Source organism: Canis lupus, chromosome 38, assembly GCF_003254725.2.
Source record: "Canis lupus dingo isolate Sandy chromosome 38, ASM325472v2, whole genome shotgun sequence".
Lineage (NCBI taxonomy): Eukaryota > Metazoa > Chordata > Mammalia > Carnivora > Canidae > Canis > Canis lupus.
In genome coordinates this window covers 24,150,669-24,174,703 of record NC_064280.1, presented here as the reverse complement: position 1 = coordinate 24,174,703, position 24,035 = coordinate 24,150,669, and the positions used below count along the sequence as shown (strand labels likewise).

The window sequence follows — 24,035 nt, the reverse complement described above, 5'->3', positions numbered from 1 at the left end:
AGGGCAAGGAGCGGCCTTATCTCCAAGGAGCTTGTAATCCCAGGCTTCAGGGGCCTGTGGGGATAGGGCAGGGGGGCCTCCTGTTTCTTGGCATCGGAAATCTGAGCCAGCCAATCCCTCCTGCGGTCAGCCGGGGCCTACTGTGCACTGTCGGTAGGCGCCCGGATGGCAGCAATGCCTGGGAGCCGGGGACAGCAGCCCTGGCGGGGTGGGGGCCGCACAGTCACCTTGTGCCCCCAACACAAGGTAGGTGAGGCGCTCAGAGCACCCGCCTGGGAACCGCTGACAGGTGGCTGTGGCGGGGTGGCCCCTGCAGCAGGTGGGGGGGATGGCAGGGGACAGAAGAGGTGCAGGTGAGAGCCAGTGCAGGGAGGCTGGGGGATGGAGGTGGGGGGGCAGCAGAGGTGCAGGTGAGCCAGTGCAGGGAGGCTGGGGGAGCCTGGGATGGGGGTGGGGGGGACAGCAGAGGTGTAGGTGAGCCAGTGCGGGGAGGCTGGGGAGCCCAGACCGTGAGGGGGGTGCTCGGTGGCCTCACAGGTGTCTGGCAGGGCACTGGCCCACTCTCAGCTCCGCTGCAGGAAATCACCCGCTGGCGGGGATGGCTGTGTCGCCAGGTGGGGGGTGGGGGAGGCCGGGAGTGCACGGGGTGCTGGCCTGCAGGTGGCTTGGGGCCAGCCCTGGGACGGGGCCCACAGGGTGGGAGGCAGGAGGGCGCTCCTCCGCGCCAGGCGCCCAGGGTCCAGGGCCCAGGCTTCCCCGGGTTGAGGCCAAGCCCCCCGTGCGCCGTGTGGGCTGTGCACGGACGGGGGCGGGGGGCGCAAGGGGTCCGTGCTGGTGGCCTGGGCCGAAGCCCCCAGGAGCGAGCGGCACAGTGATTGTGAGTGAGGGGAGCCCCCCCGCCGCCAGGGGCTGGCTGCAGCGGCAGGGACGGCACCGGGCGGGGGCTCTGCCGGCCCCACCCCGACTTGGCTCTGCTCGCCCCGCAGTCCCCCCCGAGGACACCAGGATCGACGGCGGCCCCGTGCTCCTGCTGCAGGCCGGCACCCCGCACAACCTCACCTGCCGAGCCTTCAACGCCAAGCCGGCCGCCACCATCATCTGGTTCCGGGACGGGACGCAGCAGGAGGGCGCCGTGGCCAGCACGGTGAGGCCCGCTGCCCCCCAGGCCCTCGGCCCCTCCACCCAAGGGGTGTCGGGAGGTGGGCGCTCCTTCCTGCACACAAGGAGGGACACACGGGCCAGAGCCAGGCAGGACGGACGGACGCGCGCGCCCGGTGGTCCTGAGGGCCGGGGTGGCCGCCAAGGCTTTGCAGAGGGGGCAGCTGCACGTGGAGGAGCCGCGGGGGCCGCTGGACACACGGCGTAGGCCCCGGGGTGGCAAGGCACGGGGGCCGCGGTCAGCCGCCCGGCGCGGACACCTTGCAGCCTTGCAGTCGGGACTCTGCGGGGTCCGGGAGGATGGTGCACGGAACCCGCTGCGCTTTCTGCCCAGTTTCTCTGGACGCTGATGAGCAAGGAGCAGAGCAGAGCCGGGCCCGGGGGAGGGGGGGCGGGCTGCACCCCCATTGAAGCTCACGGCCCGGCCGTCCCGATGGCAGCCTAGGCGGCCTGTGGCCTGACCCTGTGCCCCCCCGTGTCCCCAGGAACTGCTGAAGGACGGCAAGAGAGAGACCACCGTCAGCCAGCTGCTCATTAACCCCACAGACCTGGACATCGGGCGCGTGTTCACCTGCCGCAGCGTGAACGAGGCCGTCCCGACTGGCAAGGAGACCTCCATCGAGCTGGACGTGCACCGTGAGCGGGGAGCACCCAGGGGGCCCCGGGACCCGGCCGGCGCCGCGTGCAGCCCAGCCCATGACCCAGGCTGTGACCTAGTCTCCCTGAGCCTCAGTTTCCAATTCTGTAAACCCGAAGAGGCTTAAAACCCAGGCCTGCAGGGTCTTCCCTGAGACTCCAAACTAAAAGCGATTTGGGGGCAAAATGCGAGCGCATGTTCGTGGTGGTTTCCTTAACCCACGTGCGGGGGCGAGGTGTTGCCGGGACCCTGCGGGGTCACGTGGGGAAGGTGCTTCCCCGGAGCTGGAACGCTACAGGCTCCGGTTCCCGGCTCTCCGCCCAGTGGGGACGCCCGGGCCGTGTGTTGGGAAGAGAAGGAAAGACCCTCCGCGTCCTGTTTGCAGACCCTCCCACGGTGACCCTGTCCATCGAGCCACAGACGGTGCAGGAGGGCGAGCGTGTCGTCTTCACGTGCCAGGCCACGGCCAACCCCGAGATCCTGGGCTACAGGTGCACGGCGGGGGTGGGTGGCTGGGCGGGAGCTCACGGGGCGTGGGCTGGGGCTGAGGGCGCGGGGGGGGGGCCAGCCCTGAGCCCCATGCTGCGTTGCCCTCCCCCCAGGTGGGCCAAGGGCGGGTTCGTGATCGAGGACGCCCACGAGAGTCGCTACGAGACCAACGTGGACTATTCCTTCTTCACGGAGCCGGTGTCCTGTGAGGTCCACAACAAAGTGGGCAGCACCAACGTCAGCACCTTGGTGAACGTGCACTGTGAGTGGCCGCAGGGGCCTCGGCAGGCTCCGGGGGGGCCGTGGGCGCCGTGGGGCCAGGGGCCGGGGCAGCAGAGGGACAGAGGACGGCGCCCGTGGGCCCCCGACGATGCTGAGACTCTCGCCCGGCTCCTCTCTGCGCAGTCGCCCCCCGGATCGTCGTGGACCCCAAGCCCACGACCACAGACATCGGCTCCGACGTGACGCTCACCTGCGTCTGGGTGGGCAATCCCCCCCTCACCCTCACCTGGACCAAAAAGGATTCAAACATGGTAAGACGCTTGCTGCCCGTCCCGGGCGCCCGGAGCAAGGAGTCGGTCGCAGGTGGGACGGCGGGGTGCGGTGGGGACAGGCTGCAGCCGGGCGTGTCGAGGGCCCTGGGACGCAGAGGCCGGTGCTTGCCATCGAGACCCGCTTCTCCCGGCAGCGCAGCTGGACGGTTCCGTGGCAGCGGGGGGCAGCGGAGGGGCTTCCGCGGACGGGGTGAATGAGTCCACTCCGGACGGCGGGAAGCACGGACCGCGCAGGCCGGAGCCGCGGGGAGAGGGATTTCGGGGGGAAGCCGCCTACCCTGTTTGGCAGGGAAAGCCCTAGAAGGGGCGTCAGGGAGGCCTCGTCCTCAGGGGAATCGCCGAGCCACCGGCCGCTGTGCCCCCACCAGCCCAGGCCGCTGAGACGGCGGGCGTCGGCGCGGCTCTGTTTGGGGTCGGGGGATGCGCCCTTTGCCCTTCGGGGAATTCACTTGTGGCCCTTCCTGCTTTCTCTCCACTGCGTCCAATGCGGGGCCCCCCTCGCACCCAGGGGCCCAGGCCTCCTGGCTCCCCACCCGAGGCTGCTTTCTCTGCCCAGGTCCTGAGTAACAGCAACCAGCTGCTGTTGAAGTCCGTGACCCAGGCCGATGCCGGCACCTACACCTGCCGCGCCATCGTGCCTCGGATCGGCGTGGCCGAGAGGGAGGTGCCCCTCTACGTGAATGGTGAGCGGCCTACGGGGCGGCCCGCCCCCCGCCCCCCGTCCCCCGCCCCCTGTCCCCCGCCCCGGCCCTGACTGCGTCTTGCTTGCAGGGCCGCCCATCATCTCCAGCGAGGCGGTGCAGTACGCCGTCAGGGGCGACGGCGGCAAGGTGGAGTGCTTCATCGGGAGCACGCCGCCCCCCGACCGCATCGTGAGTCCCCCCCCCCCCCCCCGCCCCCGGCCCCGGTCGTGACCCTGAGCCGCTATGAGCGCTCCCCAGCCCCGTTGGGTCCTCAGCTGCCGGGGCAGGCTCCCTGGCGGAGGGTGCACGGGGCGGGTGCAGCAACAGGTGCGGGAGGCCGGTGCCCGCCACCTGCCCCTCCTGCCTCCCCCCACCCCCTCGTCCCCACACCACGCGCCATTAAGTCCTCCCATGACCATTAGCCGTCGAGGCCCTCATCAAGTTAACGGCCGTTGGGCTAACTCCGCGGCTGCCCGGGGACACTTCATTACCATGGCCGCGCGGGTGGCGGCGCACGGCTCCCTGGGGCCTTCTCCGCGGAGTTAGGAGGATCGATCCTGGAAGGGAGCCAGCGCTCGGCCACCGCCCCTCGCCCCTCGGCTGCACTGGAGGGGCCCTGGGGAGGTGCCGCCGCTGCATGGGGCGGGGAGCCTGGATGGCCTCCGCCTGGGTTGGCCGAGGGGGAGGCTGGGACTGCGCCGCGGTCAGTGAGCCTCTCAGACCACAGACCCGGAGCCTGGGCCTGTCACGCTGCAGGCGAGGACGGGGGGCCACACGGGGGCCAGACATCGGGGCTGCCAGACGTCGGTGCGTTGGCCCGGCCGTACCTGCCTTCACGGGATTGCTATGAACACGGGGCTCCCGGACCCCTCCCCTGGAGGCTCATATTTCAGAGTTAGGGCCCGGGCATCCACGTTCTGGAGCGTCCCCAGGCATGTCTGAGCGCTTCCGACTCCCCGGCACGCCGGGAGCCAGTTTCTCTTGGGCTGGGGACCCCGTGCTGCGGTTGGAGGCAGCAGCTGTGACTTGGGTTTGCTGCAAGGCTGGACGCACGCAGGGCACGCAGGACACGCAGGACACGCAGGACGAGGGTGCCCTGAGGGTGCCCTTCCTTATCACCCCCTGCCCTCCCCCGCCTCAGGCCTGGGCATGGAAGGAGAACTTCCTGGAGGTGGGGACCCTGGAGCGCTACACGGTGGAGCGGACCAACTCGGGCAGCGGGGTGCTGTCCACCCTCACCATCAACAACGTCATGGAGGCCGACTTTCAGACCCACTACAACTGCACGGCCTGGAACAGCTTTGGGCCGGGCACGGCCATCATCCAGCTGGAAGAGCGAGGTGACCGCGGCTGGGGTGCAGGCAGCTGGGGTCCTGCTCCCTGGCCTCTCCCCAGGCAGGCCTCGTGGGGAGCAGCTCTCTGGGGCCTGCATGGGGCCCAGCTGGGGAAACCCGCTCCCGAGCGGTGGGGCCACGGGGTGGGGAAGGATGGCAGGCCCAGGGGCAGGCGTGGGGCAGGGCCTGACCCCGATGCCAGTGGAGTGCATGGGGCCCGGCCTGCGGGTCCTCGTGAGCCGCCGTCCTCACCCCAGCCCTCCCTTCCCTCTGCAGAAGTGCTGCCCGTGGGCGTCATCGCGGGGGCCACCATTGGCGCGGGCGTCCTGCTCACCTTCTTCTTCATCGCCCTGGTGTTTTTTCTCTACCGCCGCCGCAAAGGCAGTGAGTACGGTCCCCGCCCACCCTGCGCCCCCAGCGGGCAGGCCCAGGCGCCCCGGGCTGAGCCGCAGAGGCTGGCGGAGCGTCCAGGCTGCCCCTCCCTGTCCAGGCCGCAAGGACGTGACCCTGCGGAAGCTGGACATCAAGGTGGAGACCGTGAACCGCGAGCCGCTCACGATGCATTCCGACCGGGAGGATGACACTGCCAGCGTGTCCACTGCCACTCGGGTCATGAAGGCCATCTACTCGGTGAGGGCCCCTGCCTCCCGGCCCACTCCCCTCTTCCCGCTCTTGGGACCCCCGCCCCTCTGCTCTACTGACCTCTTTCTCCCCCGCGTCCCTTCCCGGGCCAGCCTTGGTCCCATGCACACGCATATGTGCGCTCACACGTGCTCCACACGTACACGCAGCTGCACAGACGCTCATGCACACACGCATGTGCGCACACATCCTCCCCTGGCTGGTCTCCCAGTAGCAGAGGACCTGCAGGCCGCGCCCTCCACAGGCCGCACTTGGCCCCGTCCTTCCCACGCAGTCAGAGTTGGAAACACCTGGAAGTTTTCTGGTCCAGCTGCCCAGCAGCTCAGACAGGGGCCGTCCCAGGGAGGGGCAGCGACATGCCCGGAGTCACACTGTGCGTCAGCCACAAAGCTGGCACCAGCTCCGGTCTCTGCCCCCACGGGCCCCAGAGCCTCTGCTGCACTCGTCCGCAGCACCCGGTCTGCCCGCGACCCCAGACTCCACCTCACCCCCACACCCCGCAGCCAGGGGCCCCAGGGCGTGGGGCCGGGCGGCACAGGGCGAGTCCCCAGCCCTGACCTCTACCTCTGCGGCTCTGCAGTCCTTCAAGGATGACGTGGACCTGAAGCAGGACCTGCGCTGCGACGCCATGGACACGCGGGAGGAGTACGAGATGAAGGTGCGGGGGCGGCGGTGGGGAGGGGGCGCGGACTCCCGGGAGGTGAAGGTGCGAGCAGTGGGGGGGGGGACTTAGGGAGGGGGCCCAGGCTCCCTGGAGGTGAGGTGCGCGCATTGGGGGCGCCTGGGGAGGGGGCATGGGCTCCCGGGGAGGTGAGGTACACGCGGTGGGGGGGGGGGCCTGGGGAGGTGAGGTTCGCGCATTGGGGGGGCTGGGGAGGGGCGCGGGCTCCCGGGAGGTGAAGGTGTGCATGGTGGGGAGGGCCTGGGGAGGGGGCGCGGGCTCCGGGGAGGTGAAGGTGTGCACCGTGGGGGGGCTGGGGAGGGGGCGCGGGCTCCAGGGAGGTGAAGGTGTGCATGGTGGGGAGGGCCTGGGGAGGGGCGCGGGCTCCCGGGGTGGTGAAGGTGTGCACCGTGGGGGGGCTGGGGAGGGGGCGCGGGCTCCCCAGGGAGGTGAGGTGCGCCCATTAGGGGGGGGTCTGGGGGGGCCTGGGCAGGTGAGGTTCGCGCATGGGGGGGCTGGGGAGGGAGCGCGGGCTCCGGGGAGGTGAAGGTGTGCATGGTGGGGAGGGCCTGGGGAGGGGGCGCGGGCTCCGGGGAGGTGAAGGTGTGCACCGTGGGGGGGCTGGGGAGGGGGCGCGGGCTCCGGGGAGGTGAAGGTGTGCATGGTGGGGAGGGCCTGGGGAGGGGCGCGGGCTCCCGGGGTGGTGAAGGTGTGCACCGTGGGGGTGCTGGGGAGGGGGCGCGGGCTCCGGGGAGGTGAAGGTATGCATGGTGGGGAGGGCCTGGGGAGGGGCGCGGGCTCCGGGGAGGTGAAGGTGTGCATGGTGGGGAGGGCCTGGGGAGGGGGCGCGGGCTCCGGGGAGGTGAAGGTGTGCACCGTGGGGGGGCTGGGGAGGGGGCGCGGGCTCCGGGGAGGTGAAGGTGTGCATGGTGGGGAGGGCCTGGGGAGGGGGCGCGGGCTCCGGGGAGGTGAAGGTGTGCACCGTGGGGGTGCTGGGGAGGGGGCGCGGGCTCCGGGGAGCTGAAGGTGTGCATGGTGGGGAGGGCCTGGGGAGGGGCGCGGGCTCCGGGGAGGTGAAGGTGTGCATGGTGGGAGGGCCTGGGGAGGGGCGCGGGCTCCCGGGGTGGTGAAGGTGTGCACCGTGGGGGGGCTGGGGAGGGGGCGCGGGCTCCCCGGGGAGGTGAGGTGCGCCCATTAGGGGGGTCTGGGGGGGCCTGGGCAGGTGAGGTTCGCGCATGGGGGGGCTGGGGAGGGGGCGCGGGCTCAGGGACGTGAAGGTGCGCGCAGTGGGGGGGGGACTTAGGGAGGGGGCCCAGGCTCCCCGGAGGTGAGGTGCGCGCATTGGGGGCGCCTGGGGAGGGGGCATGGGCTCCCGGGGAGGTGAGGTACACGCGGTGGGGGGGGGCCTGGGCAGGTGAGGTTCGCGCATGGGGGGGGCTGGGGAGGGGGCGCGGGCTCAGGGACGCGAAGGTGTGCACCGTGGGGGGGCTGGGGAGGGGGCGCGGGCTCCGGGGAGGTGAAGGTGTGCACCGTGGGGGGGCTGGGGAGGGGGCGCGGGCTCCCCGGGGAGGTGAGGTGCGCCCATTGGGGGGGTCTGGGGGGGCCTGGGCAGGTGAGGTTCGCGCATGGGGGAGCTGGGGAGGGGGCGCGGGCTCAGGGACGTGAAGGTGCGCGCAGTGGGGGCGCCTGGGGACGGGCGCGGGCTCCCGGGGGGCGGGTGCACGGCTCCCGCGCCTCCACCGCGCCCGCCTCGCCCGCAGGACCCCACCAACGGCTACTACAACGTGCGCGCCCACGAGGACCGGCCTGCGTCCCGGGCCGTGCTCTACGCCGACTACCGCGCCCCGGGGCCCGCGCGCTTCGACGGCCGCCCCGCCTCCCGCCTGTCGCACTCGAGCGGCTACGCGCAGCTCAGCTCCTACAGCCGCGCCCCCGCGTCCGACTTCGGGCCGGAGCCCCCCGCCGCCGGGCCCCCTAACGCCGCGGGCGCCGACGGGGCGGGCGCGCTGTCCTACGAGAACTACGACAAGTTCGGCCCGCACCCGTTCCCCGCGGCCGCCGGCTTCCCGGGCTACCGGCTGGGCTACCCGCAGGCGCCGGCCGGGCTGGAGCGGACCCCGTTCGAGGCCTACGACCCCATCGGCAAGTACGCGACGGCCACGCGCTTCTCCTACACGTCGCAGCACTCGGACTTCGGGCAGCGCTTCCAGCAGCGCATGCAGACGCACGTGTAGGCGCGCGCCCGGCCGGCGGCCCCGGCCTTCGGGGAGCGGGTCTCCCGGAAACACCCCGTCCCGAGGATGGTGCTCCGCAAGCCCCGGCCTCCCGGGCCTGCCCTTCCCTCTTCTTCGGGAGGACGTGTCTCCTCCGACCTGTGCCCTCGCCCTGCGCCGGCGCGGCCCCGGGGAGCCAGGTGCTGGGGCGCGCGGGGCCCCGGGTGCGCAGGGGGCGCGCGCACGGGTGGGTGGAAACGCGGTGGCCCGGCCCGGCCCTCGCAGTCCCCTCCCGGGCTGCAGCTGCAGCGGGGACCTCGGGTCAGCGTTAGCGGGCGCGCCCCAGCTCGCATCCAGCCCTCATCCCGCTGCCACCCGCGCGCCCGTGGGGACACCTGCGCCTCGGCCTGCAGAGGATCCAGATTTCTCCAGTAGCTGCTTTCTTTCCCGTCCGTGCAGAGCCAGCCAGTTAGATGGGGGGCGGCGGGGGGGGGGGCACCGGGTGCTGACAGCCAGCCCCCCGGGACCCCTCTGCCCGAGCCCCTTCCTGCCCCGACGCCCGCATCCCGGCTTCAACTCTGGGGCCTGTGCCAGCGGGTGGCATCGGGGTGGGATGCCACAGGCTAGGTTTCAAAGACAACAACAACAACAACAAAAAAACAATGAAAACCTCATTCGGGGAGACAAAATAAAAGAGCTGTAGGGAGTCCCCACCCCCGCCCCCCGCGCAGAGCCCCGATGGGAGGGAAAGGGGACACCCGTTCTCTGCTAGATTCCCAGCACCGTCCATTTACTCTGAATTTCCAAGCACTTTGAATCCATTTTTAAACATTCAGGTGGTAAGACCTGTCCGGAGGCTGTGACAGGCTCGGGGAGGGGCCCGGCCCTCAGGAGGCCGCCACTCGGGGGGGGCGCAGGCCGCAGTGTCCGGAGACAGCTTTGGGTTTGTTGTTGAGTCTTTTTTTTTTTTTTAATTTTGTTTCTTGGACCAATCAGATTCCTCCTTTCACTTCCAGTGCCTTGAGTGTCCAGCTTCGGTCGAGGGCCCAGTGTGGGGGGCCACAGGGGACGGGTATCGCCAGCCCCAGACACGCTGTCAGGTGTCGGCGGGAGAGGGGCCTGGAGGGGAGGGGAGGGCCGCCCCGGGCAGGTGGCGCGGGAGGGCACTGCAGGCAGTCACGCCCATGCTGTCCCCACACGCACATTCCACGCGGCCATTCCCAGCCACCACCTCTGACCAAAGAGAACTGTGCCCCCGCCCGGGCTCCCCGGCACCCGCGTGCTCTCTCTCGTGGTCACCACTCATTAGTCCTGTTTGCTTTAACGACTTACATGCTCATCAGCCACGGGCCATCGCCACCTTGCGGATGGGTCTGCGGGGTGACATTCCTCACCCGCCCTGGGAGGGACGGACCGGCTAATGCCCAGCCCGTGGGCTGCCCCTGCGTGCCCCCCCCCCCAGCAGCCACAGGGGCTCCAGCTGTGCCTGCCCCTCCCCCGGGGCTGGCCCTCCCTCAGCGTCCCCCTGGGCGAGCCCGGGACAGGCCTGGGAAGGGTGCAGGTTCCCATGCGGGTGGATTCCTGCCTGGCCTGACGGTCGTCGCAGAAACAAGCCGCGCGCAGCCCGGCCCGCTCACCTCTGAACACCACGATGGCTTTTTTAAACACGAGCGTCCCAGAAACTGTTCATTTGGACTCGGGGTTTGGCCGCATTGTGACTCCTCCCTTCCTGTGTCAGTGCTGGGCCCACTCGGCCGAAACGATGATGCGGAGGCACCCGGGGTCTCTAGCCACTGGCCACCTCGGCTGACGGCTCGGGACCGTGGGTTTCCAGACACCTGTGAGCGGAGCCCCTTCCCTGCTCTGGGCACGGCTTGGGGGACCCCAGCGCCCCAGGCCCTCCCCGCCCCCAGCCTCTTGCATGCTGGTCTGATGAAGGGCTGCCATCCTGGTCTTGCTGTTTGTTTGGGGAGGTGGAGGCCCAGCGCCAGGGTGGGGAGCGGGGGGCAGTACGCCAGCGGGGCAGGGGCCGCCGGAGGGGCTCCTCTGGGAGGGTGCTTTGGCTGTGGGCCTCTGGTTGGACGTGTGGGGGACACGCGCCTGCAGGGTGTTCTGGGGGCCGCATGTGAGGTGGGTGTGGGGCGATCTCTGGCCCCCGCCCGACTCCTGTGTGTGGCCAGGCCCGGGCGTGGGCTGCGTCCCCTGGTGCCCGGCTCCAGGCAGCCTGGACCAAGGGGAAGGGCCGCAGCCGCCCTCGCTGGGCGCGGAGAAGCCGGGGTGCCCCCAGCACACGGGGAGGTGAGCGCGCTGCCCCCTCCGTGCAGCCGAGAGACCCAGGAGGGTAGAGCGTTGTGACACAGACTCCGAATGTCCCAGAGGCAGGTGCGACTCTGGGGGAGCTGCAGGGGCTGCCCTGGTGGGGGCCCAGCCCCAGGGTGGTGGTGAGCTCAGGCAGGGGCCCGCAGGGGCGGGGTGCCCTGCCTGGGGAGGGAAGGTCAGCTTGACCCGCCTGCGGGCCCCCCCGCGCCCCTCTTGCCCGACGCATTGAGAGGGGCATCTGGGACAGAGCCCCCGTGCCCCCCGCTCTGTGCGGCCCTGCGCTCCTCAGGATGGAGCCAGGCGGGCTGTGGGGACCCCTGCCCCTGCATGTCCAGGCCCAGACCTGGCTCCCCACGGCTGCCCCATCCATGTGGTGTTCTTCTGCGGGCCCTTCCCGTTAGGGAGTCACGGCGTGTGGAACCGGCAGGGAGCCGGGGACACTCACGCACTCATCAGGGGACAGTGCTGGGACAGGCGTGTTTCTGTGAAGAAGCTACAAAGCTCGACTTAGCTCCCCCCTCCCTGGTTCCCCCCACAGCACCTGCCCGCCTGGCCTCCCTGTGCTGCCTTGGGCTCCCTCTGCCAGGTGTGCGGCCAGGTGCATGGGGCCAGGTGCTTGGCCAGGTGCGCGGGACCAGGTGCTTGGCCAGGTGCCCGGGGCCAGGTGCGCGGGGCCAGGTGCGCGGCCAGGTGCGCGCGGGGGCGGGGCGGGGTCAGGCCCGCCGAGCATCACTGTGAGGGGGCTCCAGGCCCCGTCCCTGGAGAAACCATTGCTGCGCAGCAGTCACAGGCCATATGGGCGGCTCTGGTACAAGCCTGCCCTGAAAAATAATAACGGTAATAATAATAATAATGTTAGTAGCTCCGATTGCGTAGAACTGTCACATTCCCGCCAGCCTCCTGCCCCTGCCCCTGGCCTCCCGCCCGCCGCAACCCCTGGCCTTCGCTGGGGTGGTGGGCCTGCGGCCTTCTACCTGTGTCTGGGGGTCAGGTGTGCCCCCGCCCCTGGGAACGCCCCCACCGGGGACGGAGCAGCCGAGCGGCCGTGCAGTCCCACTGGGCGCCGCCTGGTAGCGGCCAGACCCGGGGGGGAGGGGGGGCGCCCCGTTCGCCGGGAGGGGGGCTGCGCTCTCCGCCCCGACCAGCCTGGGGTCACGGCCTCCACTCCCGGCTCCGGCTGCATTTTGTCCTCCCGAACCCCAATAATAAACGGATCCATGATGACGATTAAGAGAAGAGAGAAAAGAATATTATTTTTGTTAGGACAGACCATCGTAGGTTTTTAGCAACGTGTGTCTGTGTGCCCTCACGCCTTTTCCTACTCTGTTTTCATTTTCCTTTTTTTTAAATATTATGTACTATATTTTTAGTCTCAAACACACTATATATTATATATATTTAATTTTTTTATATATATAAATATAAATGTTTTAAAAAGTACCATGTTTTGTGTCCTTTAAGGCGTGGGCAGTTCTGGTTACTTAAAGGCTGGGGGTGATGGGGTCACACTCGGGGGGATTTGGTCCTTGGGGTTGCGCTTGCAGGGATGGTCTGCTCGCGTCCCCTCGAGGCGCTGACTTGGGGTGCAGTGCCGCAGGGCCCTGAGGCCAGGGGGTGGGGGGTGCGGGGCGCCAACGGCGGGAGGCTCCAGCCGCCACAACCCCGCGCTCGAAAGGCCGATGCCTCCTCCACTCCTGGGGCAGGAAAGGGGGTGACGGGGCCTGGAGTCCGGATCCCAAAGGAGCCAAGAGGCGGGGGAGCCGGACCGTTTCCAGTTATTAAGGTGCAGACGTCCCGAGCGGGGGACGGAGCGGGTGCCGTGGGCGGCGCGGGCATCCCGCCGACAAATCCGAAATCCCGGAGTGCGGTGGCCTCCGAAAGGATTTCGCTCTGACCGTTTCACAAGCGTGTTTGAGGAGCACCGGGAGAAAAGGCTGTGTTCAGACGACGCTTTTCGAAAGCCATAAATCACCAGAGACACGCGAGGCCTTGTGGTCTGCATCACGCGTGGGACAGCCAAGCAAAGTAGCGCTGGCCCGCGGCGGCCACTCCGCGTGCCGGGGACACGGACGCACAGACGGAGGTGGCGCAGCTGAGCAGCACGCACAGGTGAGGCAACCGTTTCGGAGCAGGTTGGCGGTGATGCGCGGAGGCCCCGCTGAGGCAGGGCCGGCGCCATGGGGGCCGTGGGGAGAGGCGGCGGGCGGGAATGAGAGGCCGGGGGCCGCGGGGGGGAAGCGGGCTGCAGCACTTGGGGTCCAGAGGCGAGCGGAACGGCCTGAGGAAGGAAAGACGAGGAGAAACAGGCACGCATCGCAGAGGCCCGTTGGGCAGGTGCCGTCCAGGCTGGATGCCCGGCGCCCTGCCGCCCCCAGCCTGCGGACAGGCAGGGACCACCAAGCTCCGCAGCTGTAAAGGCCACTCCCCCGGAGGCCCACCCCTCCCCCGGGCCTGATGCACCTGCGACCCTCCTCGGAGGCCCGGGCCGGTGACCCTGTGTGGTGGCCTCGGCCCCGGTACATGCGTGGAGGACGGATGGACGGGAGGGGACAGTGGGCAGCCCCGGGGGGGACGGGACAGTGGGCAGCTGCAGGGGGACGGGATGGTCAGCCCCGTGGATGCCGGGCACCCAGGTCCTCCCCCCAAGGGCCGTGCACTGACCTACGTGCGTTGGCCGCGTGGAAGGACGTTGCGGGTCCCACCGACCCAGCGCCCAGGCTGGAGGATGAGGCCGCCCCGCGTGGTGCGGGTCAGGGCGCAGTGATCACAGGTGACCCGTGGCTCTCTGACGCCCGGCGCTCTCTGCCCGGCAGGTGGGTGCTGTCACCACATGATGATGGGCCCTGCCCGGGGAAAGGGGGTCCTGAGCGTGCGCCCCGGGGCCCCTTTCCTTGGGGACACGGGAGCAGTCGGCAGCCGCCCCAGGTGCCTCAGGCCTGCAGGGTCCCGCAGGTCAGCGCCCGGGCGCAGCCTTGGAAAATGCTGTGAACGCGCAGGGCGACGAGGCACCCGAGCCCCAGCACCTGCCGAGCGCTCGCCCATGGGTGCCGATGTCCTCGGGTGCGACTCGTGGAGCCCACCCGCCCCGCCTCCCCCGTTCATGTTGTGTCCTGACGGCCCCATTGAGAGCCGATGACGGGCAGTGGCCTCTGTGTCCCCCGTGTCTGACCCGGGAGACCAGCTGTCTGCACACCCAGCACCTGAGGCGGAGGCCGAGCGTCTCCTCACCCCCATCCTTACGTGGTGACTACCTGCTCCCAGGTGCCTCCTTACACAGGAGCCAGCGGATCTCTTGTCCCTCTCGCCGTCCCTCTCCCGTCCCTATCCCCGTCCCTGTCCGCGTCCCTATCCCCGTCCCTCTCCCCATCCCCCTCCTGTCCCTATCCCCGTCCCGCTCCACATCCCTATCCGCATCCCTCTCTGTGTCCCTGTCCTGTCCCTCTCCCCGTCCCTCTCCCCGTCCCTCTCCCATCCCTCTCCCTGTCCCTCTTCCCATCCCTCTCCCGTCCCTCTCCCTGTCCCACTCCCTGTCCTCTCTATGCCCCTCTCTACTTGGCACTGCTCCCTCATTTGTCGCCAGGCAAATACATCCCGCACGCATTTGCCAAGTGAGGATCATTTCATGTTTTTCGTTCCCGTATAACAGGCCCTGGTCGGTAGTGCCCCTCAGGCGGCGCCGTGCCCACCCCGTGGCCCGGTACCTGGTCGTGGGTTTCTGGAGGTGACCAGCACTCTGCTCCCCGGAGAGCCTTCTCCAGCAGAGGTGGCCCCGGGGTCTGCACCCCCGAGAGTCGAGGCCGCCCCCGCGGGACCCCGCCTCCTCTGCACCCGGAGCAGGAGCGTTTATCCAGCCTCAGGACAGTCTGCATCAAGACTGTTGGTCTCCGAGAGCAGGGCGGCTTCTCGAGAGTCTGTGCTTGGGGATCTGAGTCCCGGGGCTTCCCTCAGCCCCTCCAGGCAGCTGCTCGGAGCCGCTGGGAACATCATGCGACCCCTCCAGGCCCCGAGTTGCTGGTTGACACTCATCAGTCCTTCATTCTTGTCAAATATACATACTGGACGTTCACCGGGGGGCGGGCACTGTTCCAAACCCGGGGAGTTCGCAGGGTGACAGGGCGCCTGCCCCCGTGGCGCTCCCGGGGACGATGGAGGACAGCGTGTGGAGGGTGACACCGCGGGGCGAGCGGGCGGGGGGCAGGGCGGGCGGGACGAGGGGGTGTACAGGACGAGAAGAGCCCAGGTCAGCTTGCGGAGAGAATGTTCTAGGCAGGGGCACCTGCAGTGGCAAAGCTCCCGCAGCAAAACAGAGGTGTGAGGGTCCATGGCCCCGCGAGGAGCCCGCTGGGGGTGCCCCGGGGTGCGGGAGGCGGGGACGGGGCTCGGGGGCCTGCAGGCCAGCAGAGGGCTGAGGTTGCTCTGAGGTGAGGAAATGCACGCAAGTGCTGTTTTTCTAGGTCAGAGATGGTCGAGCATCAGCAATTCTACGTGGTTCAACCTAATAGATGTGAACGTGCCCTATTGCTGATTTATTATCAGCACTTTCCGAAAACCAGGCTTTCCTATTGTTTTGGCAGGACCGAGGGGAGGACGTTTCTTGCTTCTACGGAGCATGAACCTGCCTCCTTGCAGTTGCAGTTTCCGCCCAGTGTCTGTAATCCCCGGGCGAGGCCGGCCGGGGAGCCCCCCGCCCCCACCCCCTCCACGTTACTCATCGCCGTGATGTGATGTCATGTCTCCTCCGAGGCACCAGGCGGGTCTCTCCCGAGTTAAGTATCTCGGATCCTGCAAACCCTTGCTGTGGCCTTGCGGTTCCCTGGCTCTACTGCTCTGGCTCGGGCCGGTGGAGGGCAGGGGGGAGGAGGCTGTGAGCGGGAGGCCATGGCGGGGAGGCTGTGGGGGGAGGCGGTGGGGAGGACACGGTGGGGGGCAGGCTGCAGGGGGGAGGCGTGCTTCCCGCCGCACAACACTGGGGGGCAGCTCTGCACCTCACCCCTGGGGCTCTCTGCATTCCCTGGCCGGTCCCCCTCGGTGAGCACGAGGCCTTCGGGTCTCCCCATAGGGGATGGAGGGGACGGAGGGGACAGCGGCCCTTCACCTCCCAAAGGCCCGGGAGCCATCCTGTCCCCGCAGCAGGAGGGCCCGGCTCCCGCGGCTCAGGCTCGGCCAAGCCCACCCCACACAGTCGGCTCCCCGGCTGCCCCGAGGCCTGGAACGTTCTGTGCAGGGGCCTGCCCGGAGCTCCAACTGGGCGGCTGGCGTGACAAGGGTCACTGGCACCTCCTGCGTCTCTGTTTCCTCATCCATAGAAGCGGGGGAATGAGGCGGGTGTGGGTCCCACGTCCAGCACCCCAAACCCCGCAGGGCCGGGCGGCCTCCCCGCTCCCCTGGCTGTGTCCTGGGGCCTGCGCTCCAGGCCGCATGGGTGTGGAGCCATCGCCCCCGGGAGAAGGAAGCTCCTCGTTCCCTTGCTGGTCCTGGCGAGCAGCAGCCGCCCGACGTCCCCCTGAAGTGCAGAGGACGCGCCCATGCGCCCGCCGGGCCGGTCAGCGCAGGAGCCCCCAGGGCCGCGCTCACCCAACCACCTGAAGGCCGTTGACAGGCTCGAGGTTACTAACCCTGGTTTTATGCCTGTGCCTCTGGCCCCCGGCCCCATGCGCGGTCAGGCGGCGGGCGCCCCGGATGGTCCCCCCCACCCCCGGGAGGACTCGGCCGCCCGAGAACCGTGCCCGCCGGCGTCCCGCGAAGCCAGGGACCAGTGCCGGGTGCGGGCACCGGGGGGGATGGTGGGGGCCGGCATCTTCCCCCCCTTCATCTGCCGCAAACCCAGGACACACGCGGCACGCTGGCACCTGGAGGCCGAGGCCCGAGCCTCTGTGGGGCCAACACCAGGCACGGGCCAGGCTCCCTCGGGGCCTTACCCTTCACCCCGGAGCCGCCCCCCAACCTCCTGCTGCGATGCTAACCTGATGCGGTACCTCATCCTGGGGTCACTCTGTGGTCCCCGTCAAGGGCGGCCCCGAATCCAGCCCGTCAGCACCTGCGGGCCGCGTGGCCTGACGCCCCTTCCAGCGTCCGGGGGGCTCGATGCCTCCCCGGGGCCCACCCATGAGGCTGCTTTCCGTTCCGGGGGTCCCAAGCCCCCCACGGGAACCCGGGGATCCCTCCTGCCCCCCATCCAGCTCTCCTCCGCGGATCCAGGGCACAGCAGGTTGCGGCCGGGGCCCCCCACGCTCCGCGGACAAACACCCGGGCGGCCCGTGTCCTCGGCAGCCAGGCGCTGCGGGGAGGCCGCCTTGGCTCCTCGTGCCCGTGAGGGAGGCGTGGCTCCCCTTCAGCTCCCGGAGGGTTGGAAATGGACCCGTAGCCTCCCTTGGCTGGAGCACAGAATGGTTTTCTCTTAAAAAACAAAACAAAACAAAACAGAACAAAAAAACAGCAAAAAACAAGCTTAATATGTTTATAGGTTTGATTTATTTTCATTAGCTTCCGTGCCGGTCAACATAAAATAATTATAAATTCAAGATTACAGTGGAAATCACTACCATTTTAATTAAAAAAAAAAAAAACAGTGGAGGAGGTTGGGAGGCTATATATACCGTCTGCCGTATCTCTCCTGGAAATGTTAAAAAAAAAATCCTGTCACGCACTAGGAAAGGTTTTAATGGGAAAGAGAAGGGAAGAGGCGAAGAAGTGGGAGCAGGGAGCGTGGGGAGGAGCCTGGGAGCCCAGGACGGCCGCGATCCCGGCGCCTTTGGGGCCCCCGGGCCCTGGGGTGCTGCAGAGACCCCAAGTCTGGCGCCAGGCTCGGGGTCTGGCTCCCGGCCTCCCTCGGAGCACCCAGGCCTGGGCCTGCATGGGAGCCACTGTCGCCATCCGCCACCCGGAGGAGAGCCGCCGCCGGGGCCCCACGTGGGTGGGTCGGGGCCCCCAGCCGGCCCCCCCCGCCCCCCCATCCCACCACCCCGCCCAGCACAGGCAGTGGGAGAAGGCTGAGACGGCCACCGTGTCCTGGCAGAGCCGCAGCCGCCCTGGCCGCGCAGGAAGGTGCATCACACTCACCCACAGACACGGGTGCGCGCTCCGAGCCCGGGCCCCCGGGGCTGCCCCCCCAGGGCCCCGCCGCCACCTGCCTGCGTCCTGGCCGGCCACCCGGGGCGGGGCCGGGAGCTCCACTGGGCCCTCAGAGGTGATGCCCAGAGAGCAAGCAAACAGCGTTCCTGCGGGGCTCTGACATCCACAGCTGCGGGTGGGATGGAGGCCTTCGGAGGCCGCGTCCCTCCCGCCCCAGCCCCACACGCGGGCGCTGGCTCCCTGGCCTTCGCGGCGCGGGCCGCCACATTTTAGGGTCTGGCCAGCAGGCCCAGGGCGGCGTTGGCTCTCCCCACGTGTGCTCCCCTGGTCCCGAGCGAGCCCCGTGGGACAGGCGTCCTGCTCAGCGTGCAGCTGAGGACACAGCTGGTCACGTCCCGCCAGAGGCCAGCTCTGCCCGAGGCGGGATGGGGCTCCTGGGGGGAGCGTGAGGCCTCCGAGGAGCAGGGCGCGGTTGCTTCTTCTGTGAGCCTTTGTGTCTCCGTGTTTTAACGTGTGCACGGTGTGCTCCTCTTCCCCGAGCCCCCGGGGGGATGCAGCGCGGAGGGCGAGGCTTGGCACACGTAGGCGCTCGAGGAAAGGGGCCCCTCACCCTTGAGTGTCACCCCGCGTCCCTGTGCACACAGGGGGCTCGGAGCCGGGAGCCTGGCTGGACGCAGATGCCCCAGAGGACCCCGGGGACCATTTGGGTCAGGATCCCAGACCTGTCCATACCCTTTGGGCAGCTGCTGAAGCGCCCGGACTCCTCACGGTCGGGAAGCAAGAACCCCCGTCCCCGTCGTGGTCCTTCTAGTGGGACCAAGACCCCAAACGACAGGAGACAGATCAACAGCAGGAGATGACATTTAAGTCTGTACGGACAGGAATTCCTGGTGGATGGCGCGGGGACGGGAGACAGGGCTTAAAGGAACCCGGGCCTTCGTCCTGCTGGGCCCACCCACGAGGGCTTCAGGGACACATGGGGTCTCTAGGGGCGGGGCAGCCAAGAGGCTGGGGCTCGAGGGGGCGGCAGACGCAGGGCTCCCGTCCTGGGAGGCCCACGCTGGTCCAGGTGTTCTGCTGCTCCATGGCCCCCTTGCTCTGGCCTCCTCCCTGGAGAGGATCGGGCACCGTCCAGCTCGCCCCACCCACGGCAGGGCATGTGGGCCTGGCTCCGGCCGTCCCCGGGCTGTCCCCAGGCCGTTCCCCATGAGGTTCCCCCTGCGGCTCCCCCTGTGGCCCCCCCGCAGCTCCCCGCGCGGTTGCCCAGGCCCTGCACTGCTCTACCAGCTTCCACGACTGCACCGCTCGCTAGGCCAGGGCCCTGTGGCGGCGGCAGGGTTGGGGGCACCGGCCCAAAGGAGCGGGGGCCAATCCTCAGGCTGAAAAGACAAGGGCTTGCTGTCCAGGGAAACTGAGGCTCATCTGTGCAGAAAGTGAGTGACCCCCTGGGGCCAGGAGCCCCCTTGTGACTTTTTCTAGGATCCGCTTCCTTTAGAATGAAGACAGGTGCCCCGAGGGTGGATGCAGCAGCGATGCAAAGGTCCTGGGGCAGCGAGGCAACACGGAGAGCCCCGTACCTGGAGGACAGCAGTTGCCGGGAGCCCCGCAGAGGTGCGTCCCTCGGTCACCACCCGCCGCCCAGTCGGCCGTGCCAGCTCCTGGGACAGGCCCGGGGGACCCGACGAGCTCCTGGCTCCAGGGATGCCCAGCGCTCTTTGCACTGGGAGTGGCCGCGGGCTCCTGGGTGGGATGCCGCCGTGGGGTGGTGGCAGTGGGGCCCTCACCGCTGCGGCCAATCCAGGAGGGCTGTCACCCCCCGCATGGAGGCGGCCGGACCGGCGGGATGGGGACTGTGTGTAGCTGCTCACCCAGCAGGTCGGCCGCACCGCCCGCGGCACTCCTACTGCAGACCCGGACCCGGCCCTTGTAGGACAGCCCACGGGGGGTAGGGGTGGGGAGGTGTGGGGATGGGGTAGGGCATGGGGGATGGGGGGCTGCCGGCGGGGGCCCAGGAAGCGGAGCTGGGAGCACACAGACACCCGCCCCCCCGCTTGCACCTGCCGTGGGGCGGGGTGGCCGATGTGTGCTTGCAGGTCAGGAGACAGACATGGAGCCTCAGTCGGCCTCGGGGGCTTTGGGGTCTCCCCCTCGGAAGCTCCGGAGGACCCCGAGGAGCATGGTGCGCTGGGTGGTGTCCCCACATCCACCCTGTTAGGGACCCACCCGCTCACCTGCAAGTAGGGACCTCGGGCGCCCTCCGCAGGAGCTGAGCGGCGGCCGGGCCGAGCCTCCTGACCCTGGCCACTTAGCGCACCGACTGCAGCTGCCCACCCACCCCAGCCCCAGGCCCGGCTCGGGGTCCTGAGCGCCAGCCCCATGCTGCGTGCAGAGCTTGACTCTAAAAATTTTTAAAAATGAAAAGGCAAAGAACACGGAGATATTTGTAGCAAAGCAGCTTCCACCCTGGGAAGGGTTGTGGGGGCCCCCAGAACCCCAGGACCCAGCTCTGAGGGTCACGGCTTCACTGTGCCGGTGGCTGCGCAGCCGGGTGACGTGGTGAACCTAGCACCCACCCACCCACCCACCCCCATCCCGCCCCACGTGACCCCTCTGGGCACCCTTGGGCCCTGACTCCTCCCACCCCAGCTCAGCAGCTCCGGGTCCCAGGCCGGGCCACAGGGGGAGCGCGCTGTCTACGCGGCCCTGGGGGCAGCAGCGGCCACATCTCCCAACGGAGAGATGAGGATGGGGGGGTCGTGCGGGGACAGGCTGTGGTCCAAGGTCGGTCCCCGTGAGGCTTTCAGACGGAGCTCAGAATTCCGCCTCCCTCCGTCCTCACAGCCAGTGGCGAGCAGGGACAGGTCTAGGAAAGGGCACTGGAGGCGGAGGGAACGGGAATCCCGAGGTCACAGATGCACGGAAGGACCGGGAAGTGGGCGCGTGAGCCAGCCTCTCCCAGTCCTGTCGCCTGCGCCTCGATGGTGCTGTCACCCTCCGTCGTCGAGAGCCTGCCCTGTTCCTCCTGCTTGGATGTGGGAGCCCTCGTCGGCCGTCCAGGCCCGTGCCACCGCCGGTCCTCTCTTCTCGGCCCGGCTGGCTCCCTGCTCCTTGGCCCATCGTGCGTGTCACATGCTTCCCTGCACCCCACATCCTGCCTGGTACCCCAACATGTCCCTGCCTCAGGAAGGCCTCCTTGATGGATCCGCCCCTGGAGCACCCCACCAGCACTCGACCTTGGCCTGTCTCCAACATCACGCTGGCCCGAGGCCGGCCCTCAGCCACCCGTGGAGCCCCTTCCCCGCCTCCTCCCTCTGGTCCCCGTCACCCTCTGACAGCTGGACGGTCCCTGTGCACACGGGGCCCGGGCAGCCCTCAGACCACTTGGCAGGTGCAGAGGCCGGGGAAGCCGGGGACGCGGAGGGGGGTGGTCCCGCGGGGCTGTGCGCCCCTCTGAGCTCCGGCCTCAGCTGCCCGGCCGCGGGGTCAGCGGCCTTCCCGACCGCGGCAGGACCGACCGGCTGCCCAGAGCTGGCCTGTGATTCGTGCTCCTTGTCTGTGTTTTAAAAAGGATGAACTCGGGGCCGGGAGATCCCGAGAGGCTCTCGTTCCTGGGGAGAGGTGGCCGTCCCCGCGGGGGGCTGGGGCCAGCTGTCCTGCTTGAGGGGGAGGCTCCCGGCCTCCTGTGGCCCCCAGGCCCAGTTTGCTGGCCCTTTGCTGCCATCGGGTGGCCTTAGGCCTGCAGTGCAGCCCGGCCGGTCGGCGCGTGAACCGGGACGTTTGGGGGGCGCAGGGGTGACCGAGGGCCCCAGGGAGCGGCCTGTCACACTCGCACTTGGCTGCTGACCGCAGGGCCTTAGCGGCTGGGGCCACCTGCCCTCCAGGGTTTGCGAGATGCACCCCCCACCCCTCCACCGCCCTCGGGTTTCCGTCCTCCTGCGTCCTTCTCTGCTCTAGAAGCCCTGTCCGTCCTTCTCCATGGACACAACCAACTCCACCCCTGACGGCCCCGCGGTGCTGGTCTTGCTCCGGAGGGTCGGCCTCCGCGCAGCCTCCCGTGCACACCTGGGCGCCCGGCCCATGGCCAGCTCCACACTCACACCCCACACGCCCCCCCCCCCGTAAGGCCGGAGCGCGTGTCTGGGTTTGTAACCAGGCATGCCCGCGTGTGACGCCTCCCCGACGTCTGGGTCTCAGTGCACAGGGGAGATGGGGCCCCTTCCCCTTGCAGCCCCGCCGCCCGGGACTCAGCCTGGCCCATGGCACGCGCTCTGCAAGCATCTGACGGCTGACCGCAGGCTCTGCAGGGCGGGAGACGGGTCGGCGAAGGTCGGGGTGCCGAGGACCTTGCGGCCGACCCCGCGGCGCGCTCGGGCCCCCACGGAGCCCTCCTCCTGAGCCGCGCGTGGAAGCCGTGCACACTCAGGGCAAGGCCCCACCCCTCCCTCTGCCTCCCAAGCTGGCGTGCTGGATGGAGTCGGGGTGCAGTAGCGGCGGGAGACGATGCCAACAGCCTCGGAGAAAGGGACCCACGTGCAGAGGAGAGACAGGCGCGTCCTGCTCCGCCCTGAGGTCTCCGGGCACCTTGCCGGCCCACCGTGCTCCGTCCCCGCCGAAGCTCACGGACCATGGAACAAGCCACGTCTCCTGAGACAGCGGAGCAGACAGCTGGGAGCCCTGCTGGCCCGGGTGGGCCCCCCTTGGGTCTGGCGCTGAGCCGGGCCTGTCATCAGCACCAGGTGACCAGGCTCCTTAACGTCTATGGGTGAAGGTGGGACCGCATGGCCGAGCCACGGTCCAGATGCAGATTCGCAGCCCAATTCCAGGGGAAGCGGACGGTCAGAGACCCGGGACACGGCCCCAGGGTTCTAAGCAACAGCAAGGGCTCTTGGGGAGGGGGAGGCTTAACGCTGGGGTTGGACACCGAGGCATTTCCCCAAAACCCTGCTAATTCCTTCCGGGCAAATGGTCAAATGCCCCTGGGGGCCACCCAAGCCCGAGGGAGACTGCGCATTTCCAGGGCACGGGCCCTTGAACTCGGACGCCACTTGCAAAGCGGGTCAGTTCGCTGGATGCTCGGGAACCGACGCTTAGGACGGAGTCACTAGGTTAGAACGGGACATTCCCGGAGTCCCACAACCCTGCGGCCCAGGACTCGGGGCGGCGAGCTCCTGGAGCCGGGCCGTGAGCCGTGGGCGCCCCGGGGCTCCCGCCCGTCCCGAGGCAAGCCCGCCCCACTGACACAGGACCCGGGCCTCGACATCCGTGTGTGGCCCTCTGTGCTCCCCTTTTCTCTGTTCACGCAGAAACCCAGAGCCATTTACGGCTTCCGTCTAGGAGATCCACAGAGAGAGGACCCGGGAACGGCCCGGACAGGGGACCAAGGGACGCGCCGCCTCACCGGAGGCCGCGGCGGCGGAGGGCGAGGGAGGCAGGGGCTCGGGGACGCAGGCTCCCCCCACCCCTTGAGCCTCCGGGCGGGCCCTCAGGGGCGCCCACGGCAGGGCCCCTGCGTCTTCATGCCAGCGAGGTCCCCTCCTTCCGCAGGTTCCGCGCTCTGACCGCGGGGCCTTTGTCTTTGGTGACTTTCCAGACCAGGATGAGGAGAACGACGAGTGTCATCAAGAGCGTAGAGAAGGAGAGGACCTTCACCAGGTAGGCGGGGTCCGCTATGGCGGTGGCGAGGGTGCCCTTGTCCCACAGGAAGGCTGGGAGTTGTAGGAAGACATGGGGAGCCGAGGGGTGTGGACGCAGACTGCCCCGATGGCTACACCCCAGACGGCCGGCGGCCCCTCCCCGCGTCCTCAGCCCTGGTGCTCACGTGCGCCCGCCGCCCTGGGATGGATGTCGTCACGGGGTGGCTTGATGGATGCACCCCAGGTGGTGGGTGGGGCGCCTGAGGCTCTGTGACGTCACCTGAGCGGGAGGCAAGGGTCTGAATCAAAGGTTCTAGTCCACAAGCCCTCACGCCCCGCCTCCAGGTCGGGAAGGGCTCCCTGATTGCGCATGAGGGCGCCCCCGAACCCCCTTTATTGTTCTTCTTCTCATTTGGCCATAACGGTAGACATGCAGAAAGCTGCAGAGATAGCAGAGACCCCGCGCACCTGGGAGCTGCAGAGATAGCAGAGACCCCGCGCACCCGGGAGCTGCAGAGATAGCAGAGACCCCGCGCACCCGGGAGCTGCAGAGATAGCAGAGACCCCGCGCACCCGGGAGCTGCAGAGATAGCAGAGACCCCGCACACCAGGGAGCTGCAGAGATAGCAGAGACCCCGCGC

General features: G+C 69.0%; 2 protein-coding genes across 5 annotated transcripts in view; one reads left to right on the top strand and one right to left on the bottom strand.

Annotated features, from left to right (window-relative positions):
- Positions 1 to 12,130, top strand: part of KIRREL1 (kirre like nephrin family adhesion molecule 1) — a 66,433-nt gene extending 54,303 nt beyond the window's left edge. Inside the window, exons 4-16 of one of the 4 annotated variants that reach the window (XR_007409058.1) lie at positions 987 to 1,144; positions 1,644 to 1,794; positions 2,181 to 2,286; positions 2,398 to 2,546; positions 2,690 to 2,817; positions 3,347 to 3,521; positions 3,610 to 3,710; positions 4,663 to 4,861; positions 5,132 to 5,239; positions 5,346 to 5,485; positions 6,078 to 6,155; positions 7,919 to 11,276; positions 11,369 to 12,130. Coding sequence is in view for 2 of the 4 variants with exons in the window: in XM_025420683.3 (XP_025276468.3) it covers positions 987 to 1,144; positions 1,644 to 1,794; positions 2,181 to 2,286; positions 2,398 to 2,546; positions 2,690 to 2,817; positions 3,347 to 3,521; positions 3,610 to 3,710; positions 4,663 to 4,861; positions 5,132 to 5,239; positions 5,346 to 5,485; positions 6,078 to 6,155; positions 7,919 to 8,392 (1,967 nt within the window). In the remaining 2 variants the exon portion in view is untranslated. Of the gene's footprint in view, positions 1 to 986; positions 1,145 to 1,643; positions 1,795 to 2,180; positions 2,287 to 2,397; positions 2,547 to 2,689; positions 2,818 to 3,346; positions 3,522 to 3,609; positions 3,711 to 4,662; positions 4,862 to 5,131; positions 5,240 to 5,345; positions 5,486 to 6,077; positions 6,156 to 7,918 lie in introns of all 4 variants that reach the window. The other 3 variants (XR_007409057.1, XM_025420683.3, XM_025420684.3) reach the window with 3 other exon arrangements.
- A 10,494-nt stretch (positions 12,131 to 22,624) lies between these two features.
- SMIM42 (small integral membrane protein 42) lies at positions 22,625 to 23,575 on the bottom strand (the record flags this gene model as incomplete). Its single annotated transcript, XM_049106905.1, has 1 exon — positions 22,625 to 23,575. A coding segment is annotated over one exon (300 nt), but the record flags the coding sequence as incomplete, so codon positions are not given.
- Between the last annotated feature and the right edge of the window lie 460 nt (positions 23,576 to 24,035).